The sequence below is a fragment of the Thalassophryne amazonica genome, chromosome 20 (assembly GCF_902500255.1).
Source record: "Thalassophryne amazonica chromosome 20, fThaAma1.1, whole genome shotgun sequence".
Taxonomy (NCBI): domain Eukaryota; kingdom Metazoa; phylum Chordata; class Actinopteri; order Batrachoidiformes; family Batrachoididae; genus Thalassophryne; species Thalassophryne amazonica.
In genome coordinates, this window is record NC_047122.1 from 17,423,637 (window position 1) to 17,448,854 (window position 25,218).

The 25,218-nt window shown below is 41.0% G+C and overlaps 1 protein-coding gene across 1 annotated transcript in view; it reads right to left on the reverse strand.

Moving 5' to 3' along the window:
• The window catches only part of atp1a3a (ATPase Na+/K+ transporting subunit alpha 3a), a 100,315-nt gene extending 79,103 nt beyond the window's left edge, over positions 1-21,212 (reverse strand). Inside the window, exon 1 of the mRNA XM_034161491.1 lies at positions 20,787-21,212. Within this exon, the coding sequence (XP_034017382.1) occupies positions 20,787-20,792 (6 nt within the window). The 5' untranslated portion in view covers positions 20,793-21,212. The remainder of the gene's footprint in view (positions 1-20,786) is intronic.
• Positions 21,213-25,218: the final 4,006 nt, after the last annotated feature.

Consider the following 25,218-nt stretch of genomic DNA (forward strand, 5'->3'; position numbering starts at 1 on the left):
TATAATCCAATGTTCTATGTCCATTAAACTGTCAGACCATATAAGGTTTATATTTAGTTGATGTGATGTCCACCTATAACACTGTCATCACGTGTATACATGTATATAATATACACACATACACGTATATATAATTACAATGTTCTAGCACACTACAATAACATCAAAATATCTGTTTACATAATTCACTGACTGTGTGTGTGTGTTTGTGTGTGTGCAACACCGAAGAAAGGGCGGGAGAAACGCATATATAACCTTTGCGCTGATTGGTCATATGCTTTGTAATAACCAATGAAAATGTGCGTAAGTAATAGCTTCGACTGCGCTTCGATACCGTCTCGGTTTTTATGATTTGTTGGAGGGAAAACTACCTATTGGAAGTTGAAAGACTACACAGTTGCCTCCCTTACACTACATGCTCATTGTGCATCTACTTCATACTGGTCACTGTCAGCACACCGTTACTTCCGCGTTCGGCTGACTGACAGACTGATCGAACTTGCTGCATCGGCGATAACAAACAAAGACCACTCAGTGTTCTGAATTTTATTAAACAAAAGGGCCTGTCACAGTGGCGTATTCTATCAGACTCCTTAAAATAAAATAAAACCGCTCTCTCTCTCTCTCTCTCTCTCTCTGTGTGCATCTAATCAGAGCTGCGACTCTTTAAAATAAACGCGCACTCGCTGCATGTCAGTGCGCTCATCAAACGCCCTGATCGATTAGTCTGATCAAAGCTGAAAAGAGGTGTGACTCTAAAATAAACGTGCACTCGCTGCATAAAAAAAAAAAAAAAAAATAATAATGTTAAATGACTGTTTTTGAGCCGCACCACACCATGCAGCAGAGCGCACTTCCAGAGGCAGAAAATAGCACTGAAACTGGTGCAGCATGGCACACGCGACTGTGTGCACACATTAAAACGCGAACACACGCAGCTGCAAGTATGAACGAACACTGAGGCTGAGTACGCGCGTATTTCGGCCGTATTTAAATGAAACACAATGCTGTAATGAGCAGCTCTACGAATACGCCACTTTGAAAGCCCCTAAAGGTACTCCTGGCATTAATTTTTTTTGCATTCTTACCCCCCCCAAAATTTTCTCAACGGATTTGGACGTTTCACAAAATCGACCCCTGGGACTGTCAAATCCGCGGAAATCCGTGGATCCGCGGAAAAATCTCATCCCTGGATCAGCTATGTTTGCTAGCTCATGAACTCATCTTTCCATTTGAAAGGAAATCGTATAATTTTGCAAAATGCTATATTTATGTATAAATACATTTACCTCTTATTTCACATAATATTAATGTACTTACCAAAGATGTGGCTGAAAATTGCTGAAAATGAATGAAATCTGACAGGTCTCAAAACACCAAAGTTTTTTGGTGTCTTCTAGTCAGGGGTCCCGAGACTGTATACTTTGGGGTGGGACTAACTCAACAATGGAAAATGTGACTTGTATGCAATAAAAAAAAATGTCAGAGAAGTAACAAACCATTTGATTGAATGAAGTAATGGATGAAAAAATAGATACTTTCCTTTTTTTGTAAATAACATCAAAGTTTAAAGTGGGCTTAAAGGGTACATAGGCTTAATGGGTGCTTTGACCGGTATCAAAGTATACGGCATTTGCAGCAAACAGCTACGGAGACTTCCGAAAACAAGGTACTCGTGAGTACTCGGGTGTTTCCGACAAATGACGTAGCAACTAGAAGCATCCCAGTGTGTGCTTCAATGGAATGTAGGTGCCAACATTAAGAACTGAGGCACAGATTAATTCCAAAGTTGACATAAGTGTGATGTCATGTTATGATGACTCGTTTTTAAGTGATAACTGTTCATTTTGATGGAGTCACAGTAAAAGCTGCAGCTCTGTGAAGGTTTCTGCACCTACATGGCCATGAGTCGTAAACGCAGCCTGTCACTAACCATCTCTGCTCCAGGTTCAACTTTGTGCATGATAAATTATAAGTGTTATCCATAAAATAAAATAAAAAAAAATACATCTGCTGCGGGGGAAAAACGTCTTGAAGACATTCCTTTTCGCAGTGAGCTGAGAGGAGCAATGAGCAGCAGTGCACACACACGCATGCGCACGTACGCACACACACCAGCTCCTCAAAGCAAAAAAAAAAAAAAGAAGCTTGCCAGGTGTAAAAGGTGTAAAATTCTGAACATGCCAGACTCGCAGTGTTATAGATTTAATTCCAAATGTAAAGTCCTGTAATGCGCCTGCTAATGCTCAGAGTGAGAGGAATAAAATACATGAGAGATCACCAATTATTAGCACGGGTGCAGAGACACTTACAATCATGAGTACTTTTATGTTGTCTTGCTAAGTGGAACATTAAAAAACGTGAGACATGTCATTTAAGAAACACTTCTTTTAGTAAGTAAGTAAGTAAGTAAAAAAATTTATTTCTAAAGCACATTTAAACACAATTTACACTGACCAGAGTGCTGTACATAGTTAAAAATAAATAAGTAAATAGGCAGGAAATATACAAAGAAACAAAACAACTGATTACAACATCAGCAGCAAGATACAAACACAACAATCATTAACATGACAAAAACATGGCATAACCAATTAGCGGTTAATTAATAGGGAATGCTAGTGTAAACTAGCATTTAAACTACAAAGAAAACGAATATCCATTTCCATGTGGACAAGGCCTTAGTTTGTAATATTAAATAAGATGTAAAGCGCAGGAAATGGCTTTCACTGTTATTTCAAATAGGCAAAATGCTAGAAGATCCTCTCCACCTCCCCAAACCTGTAATCTACCACCATCATGCTCTGAATTCCTGGAGACAGCCGCTGAACCACAGTCAGTCAACCTTTCTTAACCAACAAAACCACCAAAATCACTGGTTTCCACAACACTACCCAACATCCAGGGCATGCAAGCAGTGACCCATGCAGAAGCCAGAACACATCCCTAACAAAACAGTTTTCACTGCAGAAAAGCTCTGCACAGGACTCACGGTATATGTGTATGGGCTGACTTTGATGTCCAGCAACTTCTTGGGGGTCCCACAAATTTCAGGATGCCCCAGAGAGCAGTACGTACAAGTGCATCAAACACTTTCAATCAAAATGTATATACGAGGGTAGGCTGAAAGGTTCTAAGGCTCACCATGAATGAGTAATGCCAGTTCAGTGAAACTTGTCATGCATCAAGTTAAACTCTTCTGATGACTAACTGTGTTGTTTGTTTGAAGGTTATATACTACTTTATGGTTCACAGCTGTTTGAAAGTTCGTGGTAGCAGGTTGCAGCAAAAATGGACAAAATCTGGCATCGTGGTGTCATTAAGTACCTGCAGAAGAAGTGGTTAATGTCCAAGGACATTCATGCCAATATGGTTGCAACATTAGGGGATAATGCTCCCTCCATATATCTACAGTGCAGAAGTGGGCAGCTGAATTTAACAGGGGTAGAGAGAGTCTTGAAGACGATCCAAGGTCTGGATGGCCTGTAACAGCCACAACCCAGAAAAACATTGACCTTGTTCATGAAATGGTGATGGATGACAGGCAACTGATGATAAATCAGCTAGCAGATGCTGTGGGAATATCCCGTGAAAGAGTTGAACACATTCTGCATGAAGAGTTTGGCATGTCAAAGGCTTCCACTCAGTGGGTCCCACGTCTTCTGGCGTGTGATCAAAAATGCACCAGACTGGTCATGTCAAAGACGAACTTGGAACATTCTGAAGAGGATCTAGCTGATTACATGGAACGTTTTCTTACCCAGGATGAGTGTTGGGTTCACCACTTTGAAACAGAGACAAAAAGACAATCAATGCAGTGGAAACACCCAGGGTCACCACCTCCAAAGAAAACCAAGGTTGTTTCATCTGCTGGGAAGGTCATGGCCTCAGTTTTCTGGGATGCCAAGGGCATTATGTTCGTGGACCTACTGAGACAGTTATGCCAGGCTATAAAAAAGAAACGTCCAGGAAAACTGAAGAAAGGAGTGCTGTTCCATCAAGACAATGCCCCAGCTCACAAGTCAGTGATGGCCATGGCTACTGTGCACGAATGTGGCTTCAAACTGGTAGATCGCCCACCATATTCCCCTGACTTGGCACCCTCGGACTTCCATCTGTTTCCAAACCTGAAAAAGAACTTAGTGGGGAAGCAATATCAGAGTGATGATGAGGTGATAGCTGCCGTTGAGGACTATTTCGACTCTCAAGATGAAAGCTTCTACGTCAAGGGGATTGAAGCACTGCAGCACCGCTGGAAAAAGTGTGTGGAGCTAAAAGGGGACTATGTTGAAAAATAACTCTAAACTGGTTTATTCCACAACTGCATCATAGTGAGCCTTAGAACTCTTCAGCTTTCCCTCGTATATAAAAACAAGAAGAAAATAAAATAATAAAAACAGGCTGGGAAGAAGCACTGCCGATACTCTTACTCGCAGGGCAAGTAAGACACACACACACACACACAGTATAATTTGGCAAATTGCAAGAAAGCAATTACCATTTTTGTCCTTATTTTCCTAAAGCTGTTCCCCATATTTCATAGGGTTTCTATCAATTTTTGGGGAGTGTTTTTTTTTTCCAACCACACTACTACGTACAATTTGGGATCAAACCCACATCCCTTTCAGTTATTGAGCTTTCAAATTAAATTAGGTTAGAAATATAAAAATCCAGAAAATGTCATTTGAAACTCTTTATAAGTGTCCTGAATCCCATCTGCACTGACGTGGAACAATTTAACAACTTGTCTCTAAAATCCCGTTCAAACTGGGGTTGCCAATCAAGCCAGATTTGGTCTGAAATCTGGTTTAAGACAGATTTGGTATTTTTCAGAATCTGTATGGCACTGTTCAGATTTAAGATGGATTATGGGGTTCACCAAGGTCTGAGCGCAAATGTGGCTAGAACCGCATGTCCAAAATCCAGATCCCAGGCCCACCCACCCCCAACTCACCTCACACCCACACACATACCAGATTGAGTTACGATTTTGGTTTGAGCTAGGCTGCCAAACCCAGTCTGAATGGGGTCTAACGCAACTAGATAAAAGTTCCACACATTGCTGTTGGTTGACATTGTCTGGAAGCAGTGAAAACTATATGACTGTGCAAACAGGTTAACACTTGCTTCAAGGATTGAAACACAACTTAAACTATTCTGTTGCAAGTATCCATCCAAAAGCAAATCAGCTTTAAATCAGCTAAAACTTCAACTGTATGTCTTAAACCAATTTGAAATTCTTCTGACACAGTTTTGAAGTTTAAAATCAGTCTTATACTGGAGTATAATATAGTTTACAATCAGTTGTTGGGGGTTAGAAGAGCCCCTTGATTATTTATTTATTATAATAATAAAACTAAAAACAGTAATTACTGTGATTATTCTAGTTTACTACCACACTGTGGCACTAAGTGGAATTGATAAGGCATTTTTAAAACATGCTTATGGGTCATTCCATATGAATTCAACTACAGGTCCAATGGTAACAGACTCAGATTTGACTAAAAAAATGAGTGCCTGCTGGGTGCCATTCCAAAACATAATGTGTGCTGTGTCTGCACTTGAGCTCCAAGGACAAAGTGCAAGGTTTTCTAAGCTTGCTCCTCATGACACAACATTAAAAAAGCAAACCTCAGCCATATATCTTTGCTTGTTTCAGAGATATTGGCATCAAAATGTAGCTACTCAGGAACATACGCAATTCACGAATGTTAAAAATAGGCGCAACAACCCTTTTTTTTAAGGCCCATAGTTCAGAAACCCATAAGATTTTCCTCCTAAAATTTTGCATGTGTTCATTATACATGTAGAGGCAATAACAACTTTTTTAAGTAAATCTTGAGTCAGTAACCGTGAGCGATTTCTGGACTTTGGTTGAGTCCATATGGAATGACCCTTACTTTGTTATTTTATTATTAGAATGAATAAATAAGAACAAGAGAGCTATGTGATATATTTTGAGTGTAGATTATGTCTTGTGCAATAAATATCATTCCATCATATGAAGAACTTGATGCTGGAGATTTTCTTATGTCTCTTAAGGTATATACAGTAAGACTCGCCTAAACCATTACCGTATACACTGGATATTTGCACTCAAGGGACAAAAGCTCCAATGCTTTTGCATGGTTTTCCATGTAATAAACACCGTAAATGGATCCTCGCTCACATCGTAATGCATTTCCATTAAAAACATCTCGCATGTACCAGACAGAGCAGTCTGAACGTGCCCAGTAACAGAGGTAGGAAATGAAGTTGAGCACTGACACTAGGGATGCACCGATCCACAATTTTTCACTTCCGATCCTGATATCTGAATTTGGATATCTGCCGATACCGATACTTTCTGATCTGATACCAGAGCTGTTTGCTTTAATGTTATTATTCTCATTATTGTTGATTTTATATGAGAATTTTCTTTAAAAGGAGACCTGAAAGCTCAGCTACAATTTGCCAGAATTTGCATCTAAGACAAAAGCCTAGATTTGATGTTTTGGTGAAAGAATTAAGTACTTTTATTTTTTAGAAATTTTTATAGCCTTATTTTTATAGACTTAAAGAGTAAAGACATTTTTTAGAAATTTTTATAGCCTTATTTTTATAGACTTAAAGAGTAAAGACAGCACTCTCTCTGTCTGTCTGTCTGTCTCTCCTTCTCAATTTTCAATTTCAATGGAGCTTTATTGATATGGGAGACATATGTTTACATTGTCAAACAAGTGTGTGGAGCTAAAAGGGGACTATGTTGAAAAATAACTCTAAACTGGTTTAATTCCACAACTGCATCATAGTGAGCCTTAGAACTCTTCAGCTTTCCCTCGTATATAAAAACAAAAAGAAAATAAAAGAATAAAAACAGGCTGGGAAGAAGCACTGCCGATACTCTTACTCGCAGGGCAAGTAAGACACACACACACACACACACACAGTATAATTTGGCAAATTGCAAGAAAGCAATTACCATTTTTGTCCTTATTTTCCTAAAGCCGTTCCCCATATTTCATAGGGTTTCTATCAATTTTTGGGGAGTGTTTTTTTTTTCCAACCACACTACTACGTACAATTTGGGATCAAACCCACATCCCTTTCAGTTATTGAGCTTTCAAATTAAATTAGGTTAGAAATATAAAAATCCAGAAAATGTCATTTGAAACTCTTTATAAGTGTCCTGAATCCCATCTGCACTGACGTGGAACAATTTAACAACTTGTCTCTAAAATCCCGTTCAAACTGGGGTTGCCAATCAAGCCAGATTTGGTCTGAAATCTGGTTTAAGACAGATTTGGTATTTTTCAGAATCTGTATGGCACTGTTCAGATTTAAGATGGATTATGGGGTTCACCAAGGTCTGAGCGCAAATGTGGCTAGAACCGCATGTCCAAAATCCAGATCCCAGGCCCACCCACCCCCAACTCACCTCACACCCACACACATACCAGATTGAGTTACGATTTTGGTTTGAGCTAGGCTGCCAAACCCAGTCTGAATGGGGTCTAACGCAACTAGATAAAAGTTCCACACATTGCTGTTGGTTGACATTGTCTGGAAGCAGTGAAAACTATATGACTGTGCAAACACGTTAACACTTGCTTCAAGGATTGAAACACAACTTAAACTATTCTGTTGCAAGTATCCATCCAAAAGCAAATCAGCTTTAAATCAGCTAAAACTTCAACTGTATGTCTTAAACCAATTTGAAATTCTTCTGACACAGTTTTGAAGTTTAAAATCAGTCTTATACTGGAGTATAATATAGTTTACAATCAGTTGTTGGGGGTTAGAAGAGCCCCTTGATTATTTATTTATTATAATAATAAAACTAAAAACTAATTACTGTGATTATTCTAGTTTACTACCACACTGTTGCACTAAGTGGAATTGATAAGGCATTTTTAAAACATGCTTATGGGTCATTCCATATGAATTCAACTACAGGTCCAATGGTAACAGACTCAGATTTGACTAAAAAAATGAGTGCCTGCTGGGTGCCATTCCAGAACATAATGTGTGCTGTGTCTGCACTTGAGCTCCAAGGACAAAGTGCAAGGTTTTCTAAGCTTGCTCCTCATGACACAACATTAAAAAAGCAAACCTCAGCCATATATCTTTGCTTGTTTCAGAGATATTGGCATCAAAATGTAGCTACTCAGGAACATACGCAATTCACGAATGTTAAAAATAGGCGTAACAACCCTTTTTTTAAGGCCCATAGTTCAGAAACCCATAAGATTTTCCTCCTAAAATTTTGCATGTGTTCATTATACATGTAGAGGCAACAACAACTTTTTTAAGTAAATCTTGAGTCAGTAACCGTGAGCGATTTCTGGACTTTGGTTGAGTCCATATGGAATGACCCTTACTTTGTTATTTTATTATTAGAATGAATAAATAAGAACAAGAGAGCTATGTGATATATTTTGAGTGTAGATTGTTATGTCTTGTGCAATAAATATCATTCCATCATATGAAGAACTTGATGCTGGAGATTTTCTTATGTCTCTTAAGGTATATACAGTAAGACTCGCCTAAACCATTACCGTATACACTGGATATTTGCACTCAAGGGACAAAAGCTCCAATGCTTTTGCATGGTTTTCCATGTAATAAACACCGTAAATGGATCCTCGCTCACATCGTAATGCATTTCCATTAAAAACATCTCGCATGTACCAGACAGAGCAGTCTGAACGTGCCCAGTAACAGAGGTAGGAAATGAAGTTGAGCACTGACACTAGGGATGCACCGATCCACAATTTTTCACTTCCGATCCTGATATCTGAATTTGGATATCTGCCGATACCGATACTTTCTGATCTGATACCAGAGCTGTTTGCTTTAATATTATTATTCTCATTATTGTTGATTTTATATGAGAATTTTCTTTAAAAGGAGACCTGAAAGCTCAGCTACAATTTGCCAGAATTTGCATCTAAGACAAAAGCCTAGATTTGTTGTTTTGGTGAAAGAATTAAGTACTTTTATTTTTTAGAAATTTTTATAGCCTTATTTTTATAGACTTAAAGAGTAAAGACATTTTTTAGAAATTTTTATAGCCTTATTTTTATAGACTTAAAGAGTAAAGACAGCACTCTGTCTGTCTGTCTGTCTGTCTCTCCTTCTCAATTTTCAATTTCAATGGAGCTTTATTGATATGGGAGACATATGTTTACATTGTCAAACAAGTGTTAGAGTAAAAATGAAGTCCTCTGTCTCTCTTTTGCTCTCTCTCTCTCTCTCTCTCTCACTGTCTTTCTCTCTCCCCCTCTGTCTTTCTGCCTCTCTTTCTCTCGCTTTCACTCTCCCTCCATCTCTCTTTTTCTTTCTTTCTCACTATGTTCGTGCTACGCAAACTTTAAACTTTTGGAAACACAAAGCCTTTCAACTGTAAAATTAGTGTATCACCATTGACGCTCACACGCAGGATTTTAATGGCGACTTTTTTTCCCTTTCAGCGGACAGAATCTCTGTTCAGCTCTTCCTTGGCAGCACAATGAGCTGCTTTTCATAGCATTTTACACCCTCGGGACAGTGAAGCGGCTAACTTTTTAGCACACATTTTCAGCAACAATTCAGTTAATTTTTTGGTAATTCCATGCTTGACGAACAGACAATTTGAATCCGAGAGCCGAGCAGAAAAATGCCGCTAACCACAGCTAGAACACTGCGGAAGAGAGCTCTCTCAAACACCTCCCCTCTCCTCTCCTCCCGGTCAGCAGTAAACAAGCAGAGAGCAAACAACAGCAGTTGAGAGGATTCATGGTGGCTCTCTTCTCCGGTATCGGAAAATGTTGCGAGTTGGATCGGTATTTTCCGGTAAGTGAATTACATCGGCATCAGAACCCGATACCAATCCGGGATCGGATGAATCCCATCCCTAACTGACACTTGCCAATTCGACCAAATTTTCACCACCGGTAGATATTAGGCCATGGAAGAATCCATTAAATTTTGGAGGTGATCCGGATCCTGGATCACATTTTACTTTATGTAGGCTTTGAAGGATAACTTTTAGCAGGTTTATGTCAAAAGTACTGCACGAATTTTGATGAAATTTTCAAAACTGATACATATTAGGTCATGTGAGACTCCATTAAATTTTGGAGATGATATGAATAAAGTTTCACTATATATAGGCTTTGAAGAATTACGTCATAACTACTTCACGGATTCTCACCAAATTTTCACCACGAATAAATATTAGGCCAGAAGAGATTCTGGCAAACCGTCAGACGCCTCAGGAGGCGGAAGCAGTTCTCCACCGGCACTGTTTACAGTGCAGGTGGGGAGCTGTTGACCCTGACTGGGGATGTTGTTGGGCGGTGGAAGGAGTACTTCGAGGATCTCCTCAATCCCATCGTCACGTCTTCCGAAGAGGAAGCAGAGACTGGGGACCCAGAGGCGGACTCATCCATTACCCAGGCAGAAGTCACCGAGGTGGTTAGAAAGCTCCTCAGTGGCAAGGCTCCTGGGGTGGATGAAATCCGTCCTGAGTACCTTAAGTCTCTTGATGTTGTGGGACTGTCTTGGCTGACACGCCTCTCCAACATCGCGTGGCGATCGGGGACAGTGCCTCTGGATTGGCAGACCGGGGTGGTGGTCCCTCTGTTTAAGAAGGGGGACCGGAGGGTGTGTTCCAACTATAGGGGGATCACACTCCTCAGCCTCCCCGGTAAGGTCTATTCCAGAGTACTGGAGAGGAGAATTCGACCGATGGTCGAACCTCGGATTCAGGAGGAGCAGTGTGGTCTTCGTCCTGGTCGCAGCACACTGGACCAGCTCTACACGCGCCATCGGGTGCTTGAGGGTTCATGGGAGTTCGCCCAACCAGTCCACATGTGTTTTGTGGATCTGGAGAAGGCGTTCGACCGTGTCCCTCGGGGCACCCTGTGGGGAGTGCTCCGGGAGTACGGGGTCCGGGGTCCTTTGCTAAGGGCTATCCGGTCCCTGTACGACCGCAGCAGGAGCTTGGTTCGCATTGCCAGTAGTAAGTCAAACCTGTTTCCAGTGCATGTTGGCCTCCGCCAGGGCTGCCCTTTATCACCGGTTCTGTTCATTATTTTTATGGACAGAATTTCTACGCGCAGCCAGGGTGTAGAGGGGTCTGGTTTGGGAACCACAGAATCTCGTCTCTGCTGTTTATGGACGATGTGGTTCTGTTCGCTTCATCAAATCAGGACATTCAGCGTGCACTGGGGCAGTTTGCAGCCGAGTGTGAGGCGTCTGGGATGAAAATCAGCACCTCCATCCAAATCCGAGGCCATGGTTCTCGACCGGAAAAAGGTGCTTTGCCCTCTTCAGGTCGGTGGAGTGTCCTTGCCTCAAGTGGAGGAGTTTAAGTATCTTGGGGTCTTGTTCACGAGTGAGGGACGGATGGAGCGTGAGATCGATAGACGGATCGGTACAGCATCTGCAGTGATGCGGTCGCTGTATCGGACCGTCGTGGTGAAGAGAGAGCTGAGTAGGGGGGCAAAGCTCTCAATTTACTGATCGATCTACGTTCTGATCCTCACCTATTGAGATTTGGCTCATGACCGAAAGAACGAGCTCGCGGGTACAAGCGGCCGAGATGAGTTTCCTCCGCAGGGTGGCTGGGCGCACCCTTAGAGATAGGGTGAGGAGCTGGGTCACTCAGGAGGAGCTCGGAGTCGAGCCACTGCTCCTCCACGTCGAAAGGAGTCAGTTGAGGTGGCTCGGGCATCTTTTCCGGATGCCCCCTGGACGCCTCGCTGGAGAGGTGTTCCGGGCACGTCCCATTGGGAGGAGGCCCCGGGGAAGACCCAGGACACGCTGGAAGGATTACATCTCTCGGCTGCGAGATGCGGAAGCAGAAGAAAATGGATGGATGGATGGATACATATTAGGCCATGGAAGACTCCATTAAATTTTGGAAGTGATATGGATCTGGATCCAGATTCTGGATCAAGATTTCACTTTATATAGGCTTTGAAGGATTACATCAAAACTACTTCATGGATTCTCACCAAATTTTCAACATACAGTAGTGTTCAGAATAATAGTAGTGCTATGTGAGTAAAAAGATTAATCCAGGTTTTGAGTATATTTCTTATTGTTACATGGGAAACAAGGTACCAGTAAATTCGGTAGATTCTCACAAATCCAACAAGACCAAGCATTCATGATATGCACACTCTTAAGGCTATGAAATTAGGCTATTAGTAAAAAAAAAGTAGAAAAGGGGGTGTTCACAATAATAGTAAAACCCCTGGCAAAAATTATGGAATCACCGGCCTCGGAGGATGTTCATTCAGTTGTTTAATTTTGTAGAAAAAAGCAGATCACAGACATAACACAAAACTAAAGTCATTTCAAATGGCAACTTTCTGGCTTTAAGAAACACTATAAGATATCAGGAAAAAAAAATTGTGGCAGTCAGTAACGGTTACCTTTTCAGACCAAGCAGAGGGAAAAAATATATGGAATCACTCAATTCTGAGGAATAAATTATGGAATCATGAAAAACAAAAGAACGCTCCAACACATCACTAGTATTTTGTTGCACCACTTCTGGCTTTTATAATAGCTTGCAGTCTCTGAGGCATGGACTTAATGAGTGACAAACAGTACTCTCCATCAATCTGGCTCCAACTTTCTCTGATTGCTGTTGCCAGATCAGCTTTGCAGGTTGGAGCCTTGTCATGGACCATTTTCTTCAACTTCCACCAAAGATTTTCAGTTGGATTAAGATCCGGATTATTTGCAGGCCATGACATTGACCCTGTGTGTCTTTTTGCAAGGAATGTTTTCACAGTTTTTGCTCTATGGCAAGATGCATTATCATATTGAAAAATGATTTCATCATCCCCAAACATCCTTTCAATTGATGGGATAAGAAAAGTGTCCAAAATATCAACATAAACTTGTGCATTTATTGATGATGTAACAGCCATCTCCCCAGTGCCTTTACCTGACATGCAGCCCCATATCATCAATGACTGTGAAAATTTACATGTTCTCTTCAGGCAGTCATCTTTATAATTCCCATTGGAACGGCACCAAACAAAAGTTCCAGCATCATCACCTTGCCCAATGCAGATTCGAGATTCATCACTGAATATGACTTTCATCCAGTCATCCACAGTCAACGATTGCTTTTCCTTAGCCCATTGTAACCTTGTTTTTTTCTGTTTAGGTGTTAATGATGGCTTTCGTTTAGCTTTTCTGTATGTAAATCCCATTTCCTTTAGGCCGTTTCTTACAGTTTGGTCACAGACGTTGACTCCAGTTTCCTCCCATTTGTTCCTCATTTGTTTTGTTGTGCATTTTCGATTGTGGAGACATATTGCTTTAAGTTTTCTGTCTTGACGCTTTGATGTCTTCCTTGGTCTACCAGTATGTTTGCCTTTAACAACCTTCCCATGTTGTTTGGGTTTGGTCCAGAGTTTAGACACAGCTGACTGTGAACAACCAACACCTTTTGCAACATTGCATGATGATTTACCCTCTTTTAAGAGTTTGATAATCCTCTCCTTTGTTTCAATTGACATCTCTCGTGTTGGAGCCATGATTCCTGTCAGTCCACTTGGTGCAACAGCTCTCCAAGGTTTGATCACTCCTTTTTAGATGCAGACTAATGAGCAGATCTGATTTGATGCAGGTGTTAGTTTTGGGGATGAAAATTTACAGGGTGATTCCATAATTTATTCCTCAGAATTAAGTGAGTCCATATTTTTTTCCCTCTGCTTGGTCTAAAAAAGTAACCGTTACTGACTGACACAATTTTTTTCTTGATTTCTTATAGTGTTTCTTAAAGCCAGAAAGTTGCCATTTGAAATAACTTTAGTTTTGTGTCATGTCTGTGATCTGCTTTTTTTCTACAAAATTAAACAACTGAATGAACATCCTCCGAGGCCGGTGATTCCATAATTTTTGCCAGGGGTTGTAGCATCTACTGTTGACGCTACAAACTCGAAACTATTATGTTCAAACTGCTTTTTTAGCAATCCTCTGAATCACTAAACTAGTATTTAGTTGTATAACCACAGTTTTTCATGATTTCTTCACATCTGCAAGGCATTAATTTTGTTGGTTAGGAACCATGATTTTGCTCGGTTACTAGTGTGCAAGATTTTGCTCATTTATGAGTGTGCTTGGGGTCATTGTCTTGTTGAAACACCCATTTCAAGGGCATGTCCTCTTCAGCATAAAGCAACATGACCTCTTCAAGTATTTTGACATATCCAAACTGATCCATGATACCTGGTATGCGATATATAGGCCCAACACCATAGTAGGAGAAACATGCCCATATCATGATGCTTGCACCACCATGCTTCACTGTCTTCACTGTGAACTGTGGCTCAAATTCAGAGGCTGGGGGTCGTCTCACAAACTGTCTGCAGCCCTTGGACCCAAAAAGAAGAATTTTACTCTCATCAGTCCACAAAATATTCCTCCATTTCTCTTTAGGCTAGTTGATGTGTTCTTTGGCAAATTGTAACCTCTTCTGCACGTCTTTTATAACAGAGGGACTTTGCAGGGGATTCTTGCAAATAAATTAGCTTCACACAGGCGTCTTCTAACTGTCACAGCACTTACAGGTAACTGCAGACTGTCTTTGATCATCCTAGAGCTGATCAATGGGTGAGCCTTTGCCATTCTGGTTATTCTTCTATCCATTTTGATGGTTGTTTTCCATTTTCTTCCACGCGTCTCTGGTTTTTTTTGTCCATTTTAAAGCATTGGAGATCACTGTAGATGAACAGCCTATAATTTTTTGCACCTGCGTATAAGTTTTACCCTCTCCAATCAACTTTTTAATCAAACTACGCTGTTTTTCTGAACAATGTCTTGAACGTCCCATTTTCCTCAGGCTTTCAAAGAGAAAAGCATGTTCAACAGGTGCTGGCTTCATCCTTAAATAGGGGACACCTGATTCACACCTGTTTGTTCCACAAAACTGACGAACTCACTGACTGAATGCCACACTACTATTATTGTGAACACCCCCTTTTCTACTTTTTTTGTACTAATAGCCCAATTTCATAGCCTTAAGAGTGAGCATATAATGAATGCTTGGTCTTGTTGGATTTGTGAGAATCTACTGAATCTACTGGTACCTTGTTTCCCATGTAACAATAAGAAATATACTCAAAACCTGGATTAATCTTTTTAGTCACATAGCACTACTATTATTCTGAACACTACTGTAGACAGATATTAGGGCATGGAAGACTCGCCTAAATTTTTTTAGGTGATCCGGATTCTGGATCAAGAATTCCCTTTATGTAGGCTTTGAAGGATTACTTCAGAACTACTTCACGCATTCTCACCAAATTTGCACCACAGATAGATATTAGGGCATGGAAGACTCCATTGAATTTTGGAGGTTATCCGAATCCGGATTGGCAGATGTCAGAAATCTCTGATTGCTCTTGTCATGTCTTGTTCCATCATTGGACATTTTTGTGTAGACTTGGCCTTTGCATCAGACGACCATACAGTGAATCCATAAAGTATTCACAGTGCTTCACTTTTCCCACATTTTGGCATGTCACAGCCTAATTCTAAAATTGATTAAATTAAATTTTCCCTCAAAATTCTACTCATTCCCCATAATGACAATGTGAAAAAAGATTGAGATTTTTGCAAATTCATAAAAAAAAATTAAAAAAATAAGAAATCACTTGTACATAAGTATTCACAGCCTTTGCCAGGTGCATCTTGTTTCTACGGATCGTCCTTGAGATGTTTCTACAGCTCAGTTTTACTCCACCTGGGTAAATTCAGTCAACTGCCTTTCCAAATCATGTCCACATACCTGTCTACAAATAAGGTCCCACAGTTTACAGTGCATGTCAGAACACAAACCAAGCATGAAGTCAAAGGAATTGTCTGCAGACCTCTGAGACAGGATTGTCTCAAGGCACAAATCTGGGGAAGGGTACAGAAATATTTTTGCTGCTGTGAAGGTCCCATTAAGCACAGTGGCCTCTATAATCTGTAAATGGAAGAAGTTCAGATCCACCAGTACTCTTCCTAGGCCCATCTAAACTGAATGATGGGGGGAGAAGGGCCTAGGTCAGGGAGGAGTCCAAGAACCTGATGGTCACTCTGTCAGAGCTCTGGCATTGCTCTGTGGAGAGAGAACCTTCAAGAAGGACAACCATCTCTTCGCCAATCAGGCCTATGTGGTGGATTGGCCAGACGGAAGTGAATCCTTAAAAAAGGCACATGGCAGCCTGCCTGGAGTTTGCCACTAGGCACCTGAAGGACCGTTAGACCATGAGAAACATAATGGTCTGATGGCATGAAGATTGAACTCTTTGGCGTGAATGCCAGGCGTCATGTTTGGAGGAAACCAGGTGGTGGCAGCATCATGCTGTGGGAATATTTTTCAGCAGCAGCACAGGGAAACTAGTCAGGATTGAGGGAAAGATGAATACAGCAATGTACAGAGGCATCCAAGATAAACACCTGGCCCAGAGCACTCAACCTCAGACTAGGGCGACAGTTCATCTTTCATGACTCTAAGCACACAGCCAAGACATGAAAGGTGTGCCTTCAGGACAACTCTGTGAATGTCCTTGAGTGGCCCAGCCAGAGCCTAGAACTGAATCTGATTGAATATCTCTGGAGATATATGAAAATGGCTGTGCACCAACAGTCTCCATCCAATCTGATGGTGCTTGAGAAGTGCTGCAAAGAAGAATGGACAAAACTGCCTAAAGATAGGTGCACCAAGCTTGTGGCATCATATTCCAGAAGACTTGAGACTGTAATTGCTGGCAAAATTGCATCAACAAAGTATTGAGCAAAGGATGTGAATACTTACGTTCATATAATTTCCTAGTTTTTTTGTTTAAATAAATTTGCAAATATTAAAAATCATGTTATCATTATGGGGTGTTTCTGCGTAGAATTTTGAGGGAAGAAATGAATGTATTCCATTTTTGGAATAACACAACAAAATGTGGAAAACGTGAAGTGCTGTGAATGCTTTCCCGGATGCACTGTACACTGTTGACGATGCAGTACTTAATTATTTTCATTAAATCTCACAGTAGAACATCACGTATCACAGACTTGATCTTCTTTCTGGAGTTACAAACGCTTGTAAGTGCTTTATTGATTGTCAAAGAATGGAACACTTTTTTTCTCCTCACATGCAGCTTTTGCCCTCTCCTTTTGTGTGAAGAGTTCCAGCATCAATTCTTCCATGTCATCTCTGGGTGACTCATCACAGAGATAGGCTTCTCAGTTCTTCTGTCTCTCCATTATCTCACACCAATTACAAGTTTTGTGAAGATTTCACCAATTGGATCTTCCTGCCTGAGTGGCTGTCCTTTGTTTCATTTCTGCTTTTTTTATTCTTATATTCTAACGATGTTGATTGTCTGAGCTGGATCAGGTGGCCTCAGTTACATGGACATCTGAGCTTCCCTTTGGTGTCCTCCAGGCTTCCCCCACTCCCACTGCCCATTTCACACAAATCCTCCCTCGCCTCACCCTTCCCACAGATTGCACAAGGGAGTTTCCACTCTCCCAGCATGCGTACGAACACCACTCTCTGATGCAATACTCAGAGTTGCGTGCAGTTTTCCCTTGCGGCAATCTAGTGGACAGCATTACAAACATGACCCAGCAGCACTGTTTTCAGGACTCAGTCTAAATGATCTCTCATGCCAAAACAATGTGGAGCAAGGACAATATACTTTACATCTTCCTTCAAAAGATGAGCCGCACATGACAAGAGTGGATGCTAATGAACCAACCGCATGACACTTTTGAATGGAAGGCATCAAAATATCATCATACAGAGGACAGGAAAAAAGCACAAAATCTCACTAATTCAAACTGTAACAATACAGCAGTAAAGTGACAGAATGGCATCACAAGTTCTGGAACACGAAATTCTTCATGACCTGAAAAATCTATGACTTTGTGAAATTCCTGGTGCAAAAGCAGGCAATGACTGCCTCCCATTCTAACCCAATCTCACACCATTTCGTAATGGCATCATGAAATGTAAATTAATCTGTGGTCCATGCTCCATAATGAAAATGTGGCGCATTTCCTGACGAGAGCATGATTTCATTTTGTGATGGGAGCACGAAATGCGAGGTGACATGAAGGTGTCGGCGGGGGGGGGGGTATTGTTAGGGGAAGGGGTAGGGTTATTAGGTTATAGTTAGGGGAAGGGGTAACATTTATCAATTTTCTAAACTGGCTTACCCCAATCAAAAAGCGGCCGGGGGGTGTCTATCCCAGCAGTCATAGGGTGTGAGGCAGGGTATAGCCTGGACAGGATGCCAGTCTATCACAGGGCCGCATAGAGACAAACAAACTCATTCACACTTGCATGTACACCTATGGCCTAATTATTTATATTATTTAGAGTCACAGGGTCACCTAACCTGCATATCCTTAGAAGAGGGAGGAAGCCCGGATCACCCAGAGGGAACCCACACAGACCAGCCCAGTCTCATGTTTTTTTTTTTGTTTTGTTTTGTTTTGTGCCCCATCACGAAACATACCCCATTTTCGTGACACGGTTTTTTATTTTCCTATTATAATCCTCCCCTACTCCTAACTCTAACCAAAACCATAGAGTAAGTGTCTACCCTCCCCAAACCCTAACTGCCCCAGACCCCACCCCCGTCACACCGCACATTTCCTTCCCCCATCACGAAATTCATTTGTGCCCTCATCACAAAAAGTGCCCCATTTCTGTGCCCCCGCCGCAAACCCATAGATTAATGTACTTTTCTTAACCTAGTCTCATGAACTGCCATGAGAATGGGTTGCACAAACACAGGGGGAACATGCAAACTCCACACAGAAAGGAACAGGCGGGAAGTGATCCCACAACCTTCTTACTGTGAGGCCACAATTCAATTTATTATACATCTGACTGAAATCCTTTGTTCTGATTGGCTGATTTGCACGTAATAATTGCAATACTTTTCACAATAAATCATCCAAAGTTAACAATAGCTACATTATTGACTGATTCTGCACCATTTCCGGCAACATTATGATTGCAGACTGATTTTGTCATAACAGGGCAACAATGTCTCACGCATGCGCAGTGGTGATGCGCCGCAGACGACTACTCATCTCTCTCTCTCTCTCTCTACGTCAAGACATCATGTATACTGATGGGATGAATGCTCTTCTATCCATGAAAGACAGTGAGAGTACCATGAAAGGTATCAAGAAATGTTCCGAACTGTTTAAGGAGTTTTTAGTGAAGGACGACGGGAAAGATTTGCATGGTGTTTCACCCGACGAGTTCGAGAAGCTCCCCACTGCTGTGCTCCAAGTCTGGCCAGAGGCTGAAACACAGTACCATGAACTCACTACGGTATGAGATATCCAGGTACCTTAAGGATAAGAGTACTGACATTATGGAGAATGCTGAGTTTGAATGGGAAATGACTTAGCAAATTTTTCACATAATTGTAAAGATAAATTTATTAACTACACAGATGTATAAATTTATTAACTACACAGATGTATAATAAAACAAATGGTGACTGGTTTATTGGGCAGCATAATGGTGTCACCCCTTGGGGATCATTGTTGCCCGCGGCCTTCGGCCTTGGGCAACAGTGATCCCTTGGGGTAACATTCCATTATGCTGCCCTCCAAACCAGTCACTATTTGTATATTATTTCATTTACATAGCGCCAAATCACAACAAAACTGCCTCAAGGCACTTCACACAGCACTTAGCAACAGTGCTAACCACTGAAGCAATGTGCTGCCCAACATTAAAAAAAATTAACTAAAATGCAGACTGGACTGAATAAATAATTAAAAGCTTCAACAGCTTTGATCTCTACATTTATTCTTCAGGGGTTTTTTCATAGCTAATCCAAATGAAATGATTCAATGACTTCATAGTATCAGCATGGATATAAAAAAGCCTCTGACACAAAATTTAGGCCATGCATTTGATGATTAGGAGTTACTGCAGTCAGACAGGATTGACACCATATTCTGCAGTCCAGGCTGCGGATTTCAGCAGCAATTTGCTGCAGAGGTTCTTGTGTAATTCTACGGTTTCCCTGTATTGCAACAATCAGTTGAACTCTTCTAAAGACCTACTGAATAATTCTAATGAATTTTATAATGTATTCACGAGTTGTGAATCTGTTGGGTGCCAGATGTGCGCCAGTAATCTTTCTGGATGTGGACGGATGCAGCGATTCAGCCACAGCTCCACTATTACGTGTTGAAAACACGCCTGCTTCCTGTTAAAATATGACATCACTCGATTTATTGGGCGCATTCCCTCGTTTAGTACCACTGTTATATTACATATGTATTACATATATATTACAAATCTGACAAAGACTTAAAAATTAGTGTGCGTGCTGTAAAACATCAGGAAAGCAAATATTTCGGATGTCAAACATCCCTATGGTTGGAGAGGTTTCAGTTTCACCATCACAAATTATTTACAGATTTGGACCTGGAGAAATATTAACACCGTGGATGCGGCAGATTGAACCACGGATCTGTCGCATTTACCTTTTCCAACATTGCGTAGCCTGCAAACGGTAATTTATGCAATAATATAATATATTCTAACTAATTTCACAAGAGGTTTAGTTAAATTTAGGATAACGTACAGAGCGAGGCGGTGGAATAATTTTACGACCTGACAGTGACAGCTATCTGATCCAGCGTTCAATGTCATTCTAACATCACGCCAGAGCCTCCATACGTTTTAACCCTTCACTTAACATACTATCAAAACCAAAGATAAACTTAAGCAGCATGAACATTTTACAACGTTTGGACATAAAATCTGCTCTTACCCCCATCTCAGCGCAGTCACTCAGGTTTCCTCAGAGGATGAATTGATTTTAAGCTGGATTCAACCAGAACAAGCAGCTTTAAGGCAGGCAGAGGGGACAGAAAAAAGGCTTTTGTCTGATTTTTAAGAGGAAAAAATATTTCTTACTAGACGCTAGCTAACGCCGCGATGACTAATCAATTAACCGCAGTTAGCTAACGAAATGCCCTAAAATGTCATTTTCTCAGCACAGCGGGCGTCGGGTAAGTTGACAAAGGCAACGTTTCATCGGACACCTTGGCGAAGCAGCAGGCCGTTCGGATGAGAATGAAAAGAGCTCGCTGTTTAGTGATAAAATGTTAAAATGACGGTGAGGCGTCGGACATCAGCGTCACGACTGGCGCAGACGATGCCGGCGGAAAGTAGAGCCGGACAGCCTGCTTCTTCTTTGGATGCGGTATCCCTGCGCTGCTGTGCGCAGGCTGACGCAGCACGCCCTGCTCATGAGTTACATGTGTCACGGTCGCAGATGAAACAAGAGCCATCGTTGCTGCATTCAAACACTCTGGAAATATTGGACTTGTGACAAATTTTTATCTTAAAATTTCATATTTATTGAAATTCATTCATGTACCGAGCATTTGAACCATGGGATTCAGCTGGCTTCGTGTTGTCTTGACCGCTTTAGTAGATAAATGGGGAGTTATTCACTGTATGTTTTGTCTTCTGATACAATAAATAAATTAAAGCATCCAGCTGTGTTGCTGATCAAACTGTGCTGTTACATTTGGATTTGGGTGACTATCGCCCTGTTAAGAACCAGCTGATACTTGGGCGGGGGGAAGCTATGTTCACCAGGAGATAATAAATGCCAATAAGCAATATGTAGTTAGTCATTTAAGGGTTTTAGTGAAACCTGATTATGCTTAAATTCAAACTGGTGCATGAGAAATTGATTCTGGGTGTTCAGTTGGAATTTGGTCAAAAGCAGCTCAATTTTGTTCAAGTTATTATGTGCAGAAGAAAGTGTGACTGACACCAAAATGGAGTGTAATTCTATATATTCCCCCTTCTGGCTTTACAACGGGTGGGTAATAAAAATAGTTTAAGGCATTGCATCAAGTGTTAGGATTATTGTTGTGCAATACATTATCCACACAGGCAGAGAAAGAAAGGCTGCAGGCTTCAATTTTGCCATTTCTCCAAGCTGTTCCCACTGGAAAAGGCCATTGGGATGCACATATATATGTATACATAACCCTACTGCAGCATATAGATGGCTGCAGTCAGGAGATGTCGGTGGGCCAGCTGTCTGCCTGGATGATTGCCATTCAGTGCCCAGGCTGATACTGCTGTTTGGTAGACGCGAGGACCTCACTCATGCTCACAGACCATCTTACTCAGTCACCTTAAACTCACCCCTCCACCTATTTTTGGTTCCAGCACAGAGCAGATCCCTATTAAGAGCTGCACCCACTGTGTTACCATGCCCGCTATGCCAACAATTCCATTGCTGTGACTATGCAAAAGGTCAGTGATGGGCAAAGCACTGTCATTTGACACCTCCAAATGGGACGTGATGGTGTGGGGAATAACAGGGGTGCATGCAGGATTTTGAGGATCACCTGGCTAGGCATTAATCACAGTCACGTCATAAAAAATAATTAGGGTGCAATATATGTTATTAATATGTAATAATATTTTATATATAATTGAGTTTTATATATATATATATATATATATATATATATATATATATATATATATATATATATATATATATATATATATATATATATATATATATAGTGATTTGTGCATAAAAGGTCATATTCCAAGGCTTTGGGGAATCCAATATACTCTGTAAAATAAAGTGGATGGATGGATCATGAATGGATGGACAGAAAAATACAGTCAGTTACATAAGTATTTGGACAATGAGTTTTTGTAAATCTGCCACTGTGTTTCATGGCGTAGCTGTAGTGTAGCATTCCAGCTTTAATCCAAGGGTCGAACAAAAATTTTGCGTTATCCATTTAAGAATTACAATCATTGTTAGAGTTGTATATGTGGTGTCATGTTCTGTTAGTGTCACTGTTATATAGTCTGTGGAGTACATTTAAAAGGCATAATTTTACAAATTCTAATAAAAGATGTCTGAATTTTGTATTTTTGTATTTTTTTTAATTGATGCTGTAAAAAAAAAATCAAATGTCTACAAGCTCAAGTGGGCACAAATGTTTTCGTAGCCTTGTAAACTCCTTCAATTCAAATAAAACAGGTCAACACAACTGACTATTATTATGTGATTGTTTAATGTCGATTTAGTTCTTGGCAGTAACATCCATCTCTCTGGGCACCCATCAGGGCCCCCTTACTGTGGGTTACGCCCCTGTCACAACACCAGTCAAGCAGAATAAACTTAAGATAGAAATCATATGGAAACAATGTGATATTTGCATTTATCCAAAGCAAAGCTGCAGCTCCACATGCTTTATTTCAGTATGCACCACCGGCTGTGGACGATTAGGTATTTACACAGCCATTTTTATAGCCTGTAAATAGAGCAGGAGACCATGAATAACATGCAGCTGCCATGTACAAACACACACATGCTGCCTGAGTGAAGCAACCTGAAAACAAATTCTATGTAAATAAAGAGGAAACATGTTGTATTCCATGTTACGACTAAATGAGACATTAAGCGTATGAGTGTCTGCCTGTCACTGCACCCTTGCACACAGTTGTGTATAGACATGTTTAACCATGTGCACAGATGCTGATGCATGACTGTGTGCCCACCTGCATCTGACAGCAGCCGTCTCCTGCAAACTGACTGGACTCAGCTCTGGTGTGTAGCTGGTTTAAGGGTTTACATACTGCACACCGATCTTCACTTATGTCAATTGTTTTAGTTTTATTTTAACAGTTATGTTTATGTTATCAAATGCTTTTTGTATCATTAGCTGGACAACAACCAAATGAAACACAAGATTCAAAAAGCATATGCAAGTCAATCAAATCAAGTCAAATCAAATGTACTTTATTGTCCCCACTGGGAAATTTTTCTAAATTTTATTCTTGGACATAAGTGCTACATGCTACAGAGCAGAAAGTGACAAATGACACAAAAAGACAGATGCACCACTGATAAAACTACTAAATCAAAGAATGATTAAAACAGCCAAAAAGATAATGCTATCTATAAAATTTGCAACCCTGTAAAAATAGTTACATTAAAAACCAGTGTGCAAATACTAAAGTGCCAAGTACAGTGCATTCTGAATTCACAGCACTTCACTTTTTCCACATTTTGTTATGATACAGCCTTATTCCAAAAGGGATGAAATTCATTTTTTTACATAATGACAATGTGAAAAAAAGTTTATTTTTGAGACTTTTGCCAATTTATTAAAAATAAAAAACTAAGAAATCACATGTACATAAGTATTCACAGCCTTTGCCATGAAGCTCACAATTGAGCTTAGGTGCATCCTGTTTCCACTGATCATCCTTGAGATGTTTCTACAGCTTTATTGGAGTCCACCTGGGGTAAATTCAGTTGATTGGACATGATTTGGGAAGACACACACCTGTCTACATATAAGGTCCCACAGTTGACAGTGCATGTCAGAGCACAAACCAAGCATGAAGTCTAAGCAATTTCTGCTGCTTTGAATGTCCCAATGAGCTCAGTGGACTCCATCATCTGTAAACGGAAGAAGTTTGCACAAAGACTTTTCCGAGAACTGGCCACACGTCTAAAGTGAACAATCGGGGGAGAAGGGCCTTAGTCGGGGAGGTGACCAAGAACCTGATGATCACTCTGTCAGAGTTCCAGCATTCCTCTGTGAAGAGAGGAGAACCTTCCAGAAAGACAACCTCTGCAGCAATCCACCAATCATGCCTGTATGATAGAGTGGCCAGACAGAAGCCACTCTTTAGTAAAAGGAACATGGCAGCCCACCTGGAGTTTGCCACTGATGACACCAGTAGAAGATTGAACTCTTTGGCATGAATGCCAGCAGTCAAGTTTGGAGGGAACCAGGCACCGTCCCAACAGTGAAGCATGGTGGTGGCAGCATCATGGTGTGAGGATGTTTTTCAGATGAATTCAGCAATGCACAGAGACATCCTGAATGAAAACCTGCTCCAGAGCACTCCTGGTCTCAGACTGGGGCGACAGTTCACCTTTCAGGAGGACAATGACTCTAAGCACACAGCCAAGATATCAAAGCAGTGGCTTCAGGACAACTCTGTGAATGTCCTTGAGTGGCTCAGCCAGAGCCCAGACCTGAATCCAACTGAACATCTCTGGAGAGATCTGAAAATGACTGTGCACCGACGCTCCCCCTCCAACCTAATGGAGCTTGAGAGGTACTGCAAAGAGGAATGGACAAAACTGCACCAAGCTTGTGGCATCATATTCTAGAAGACTTGAGGCTGTAATTGCT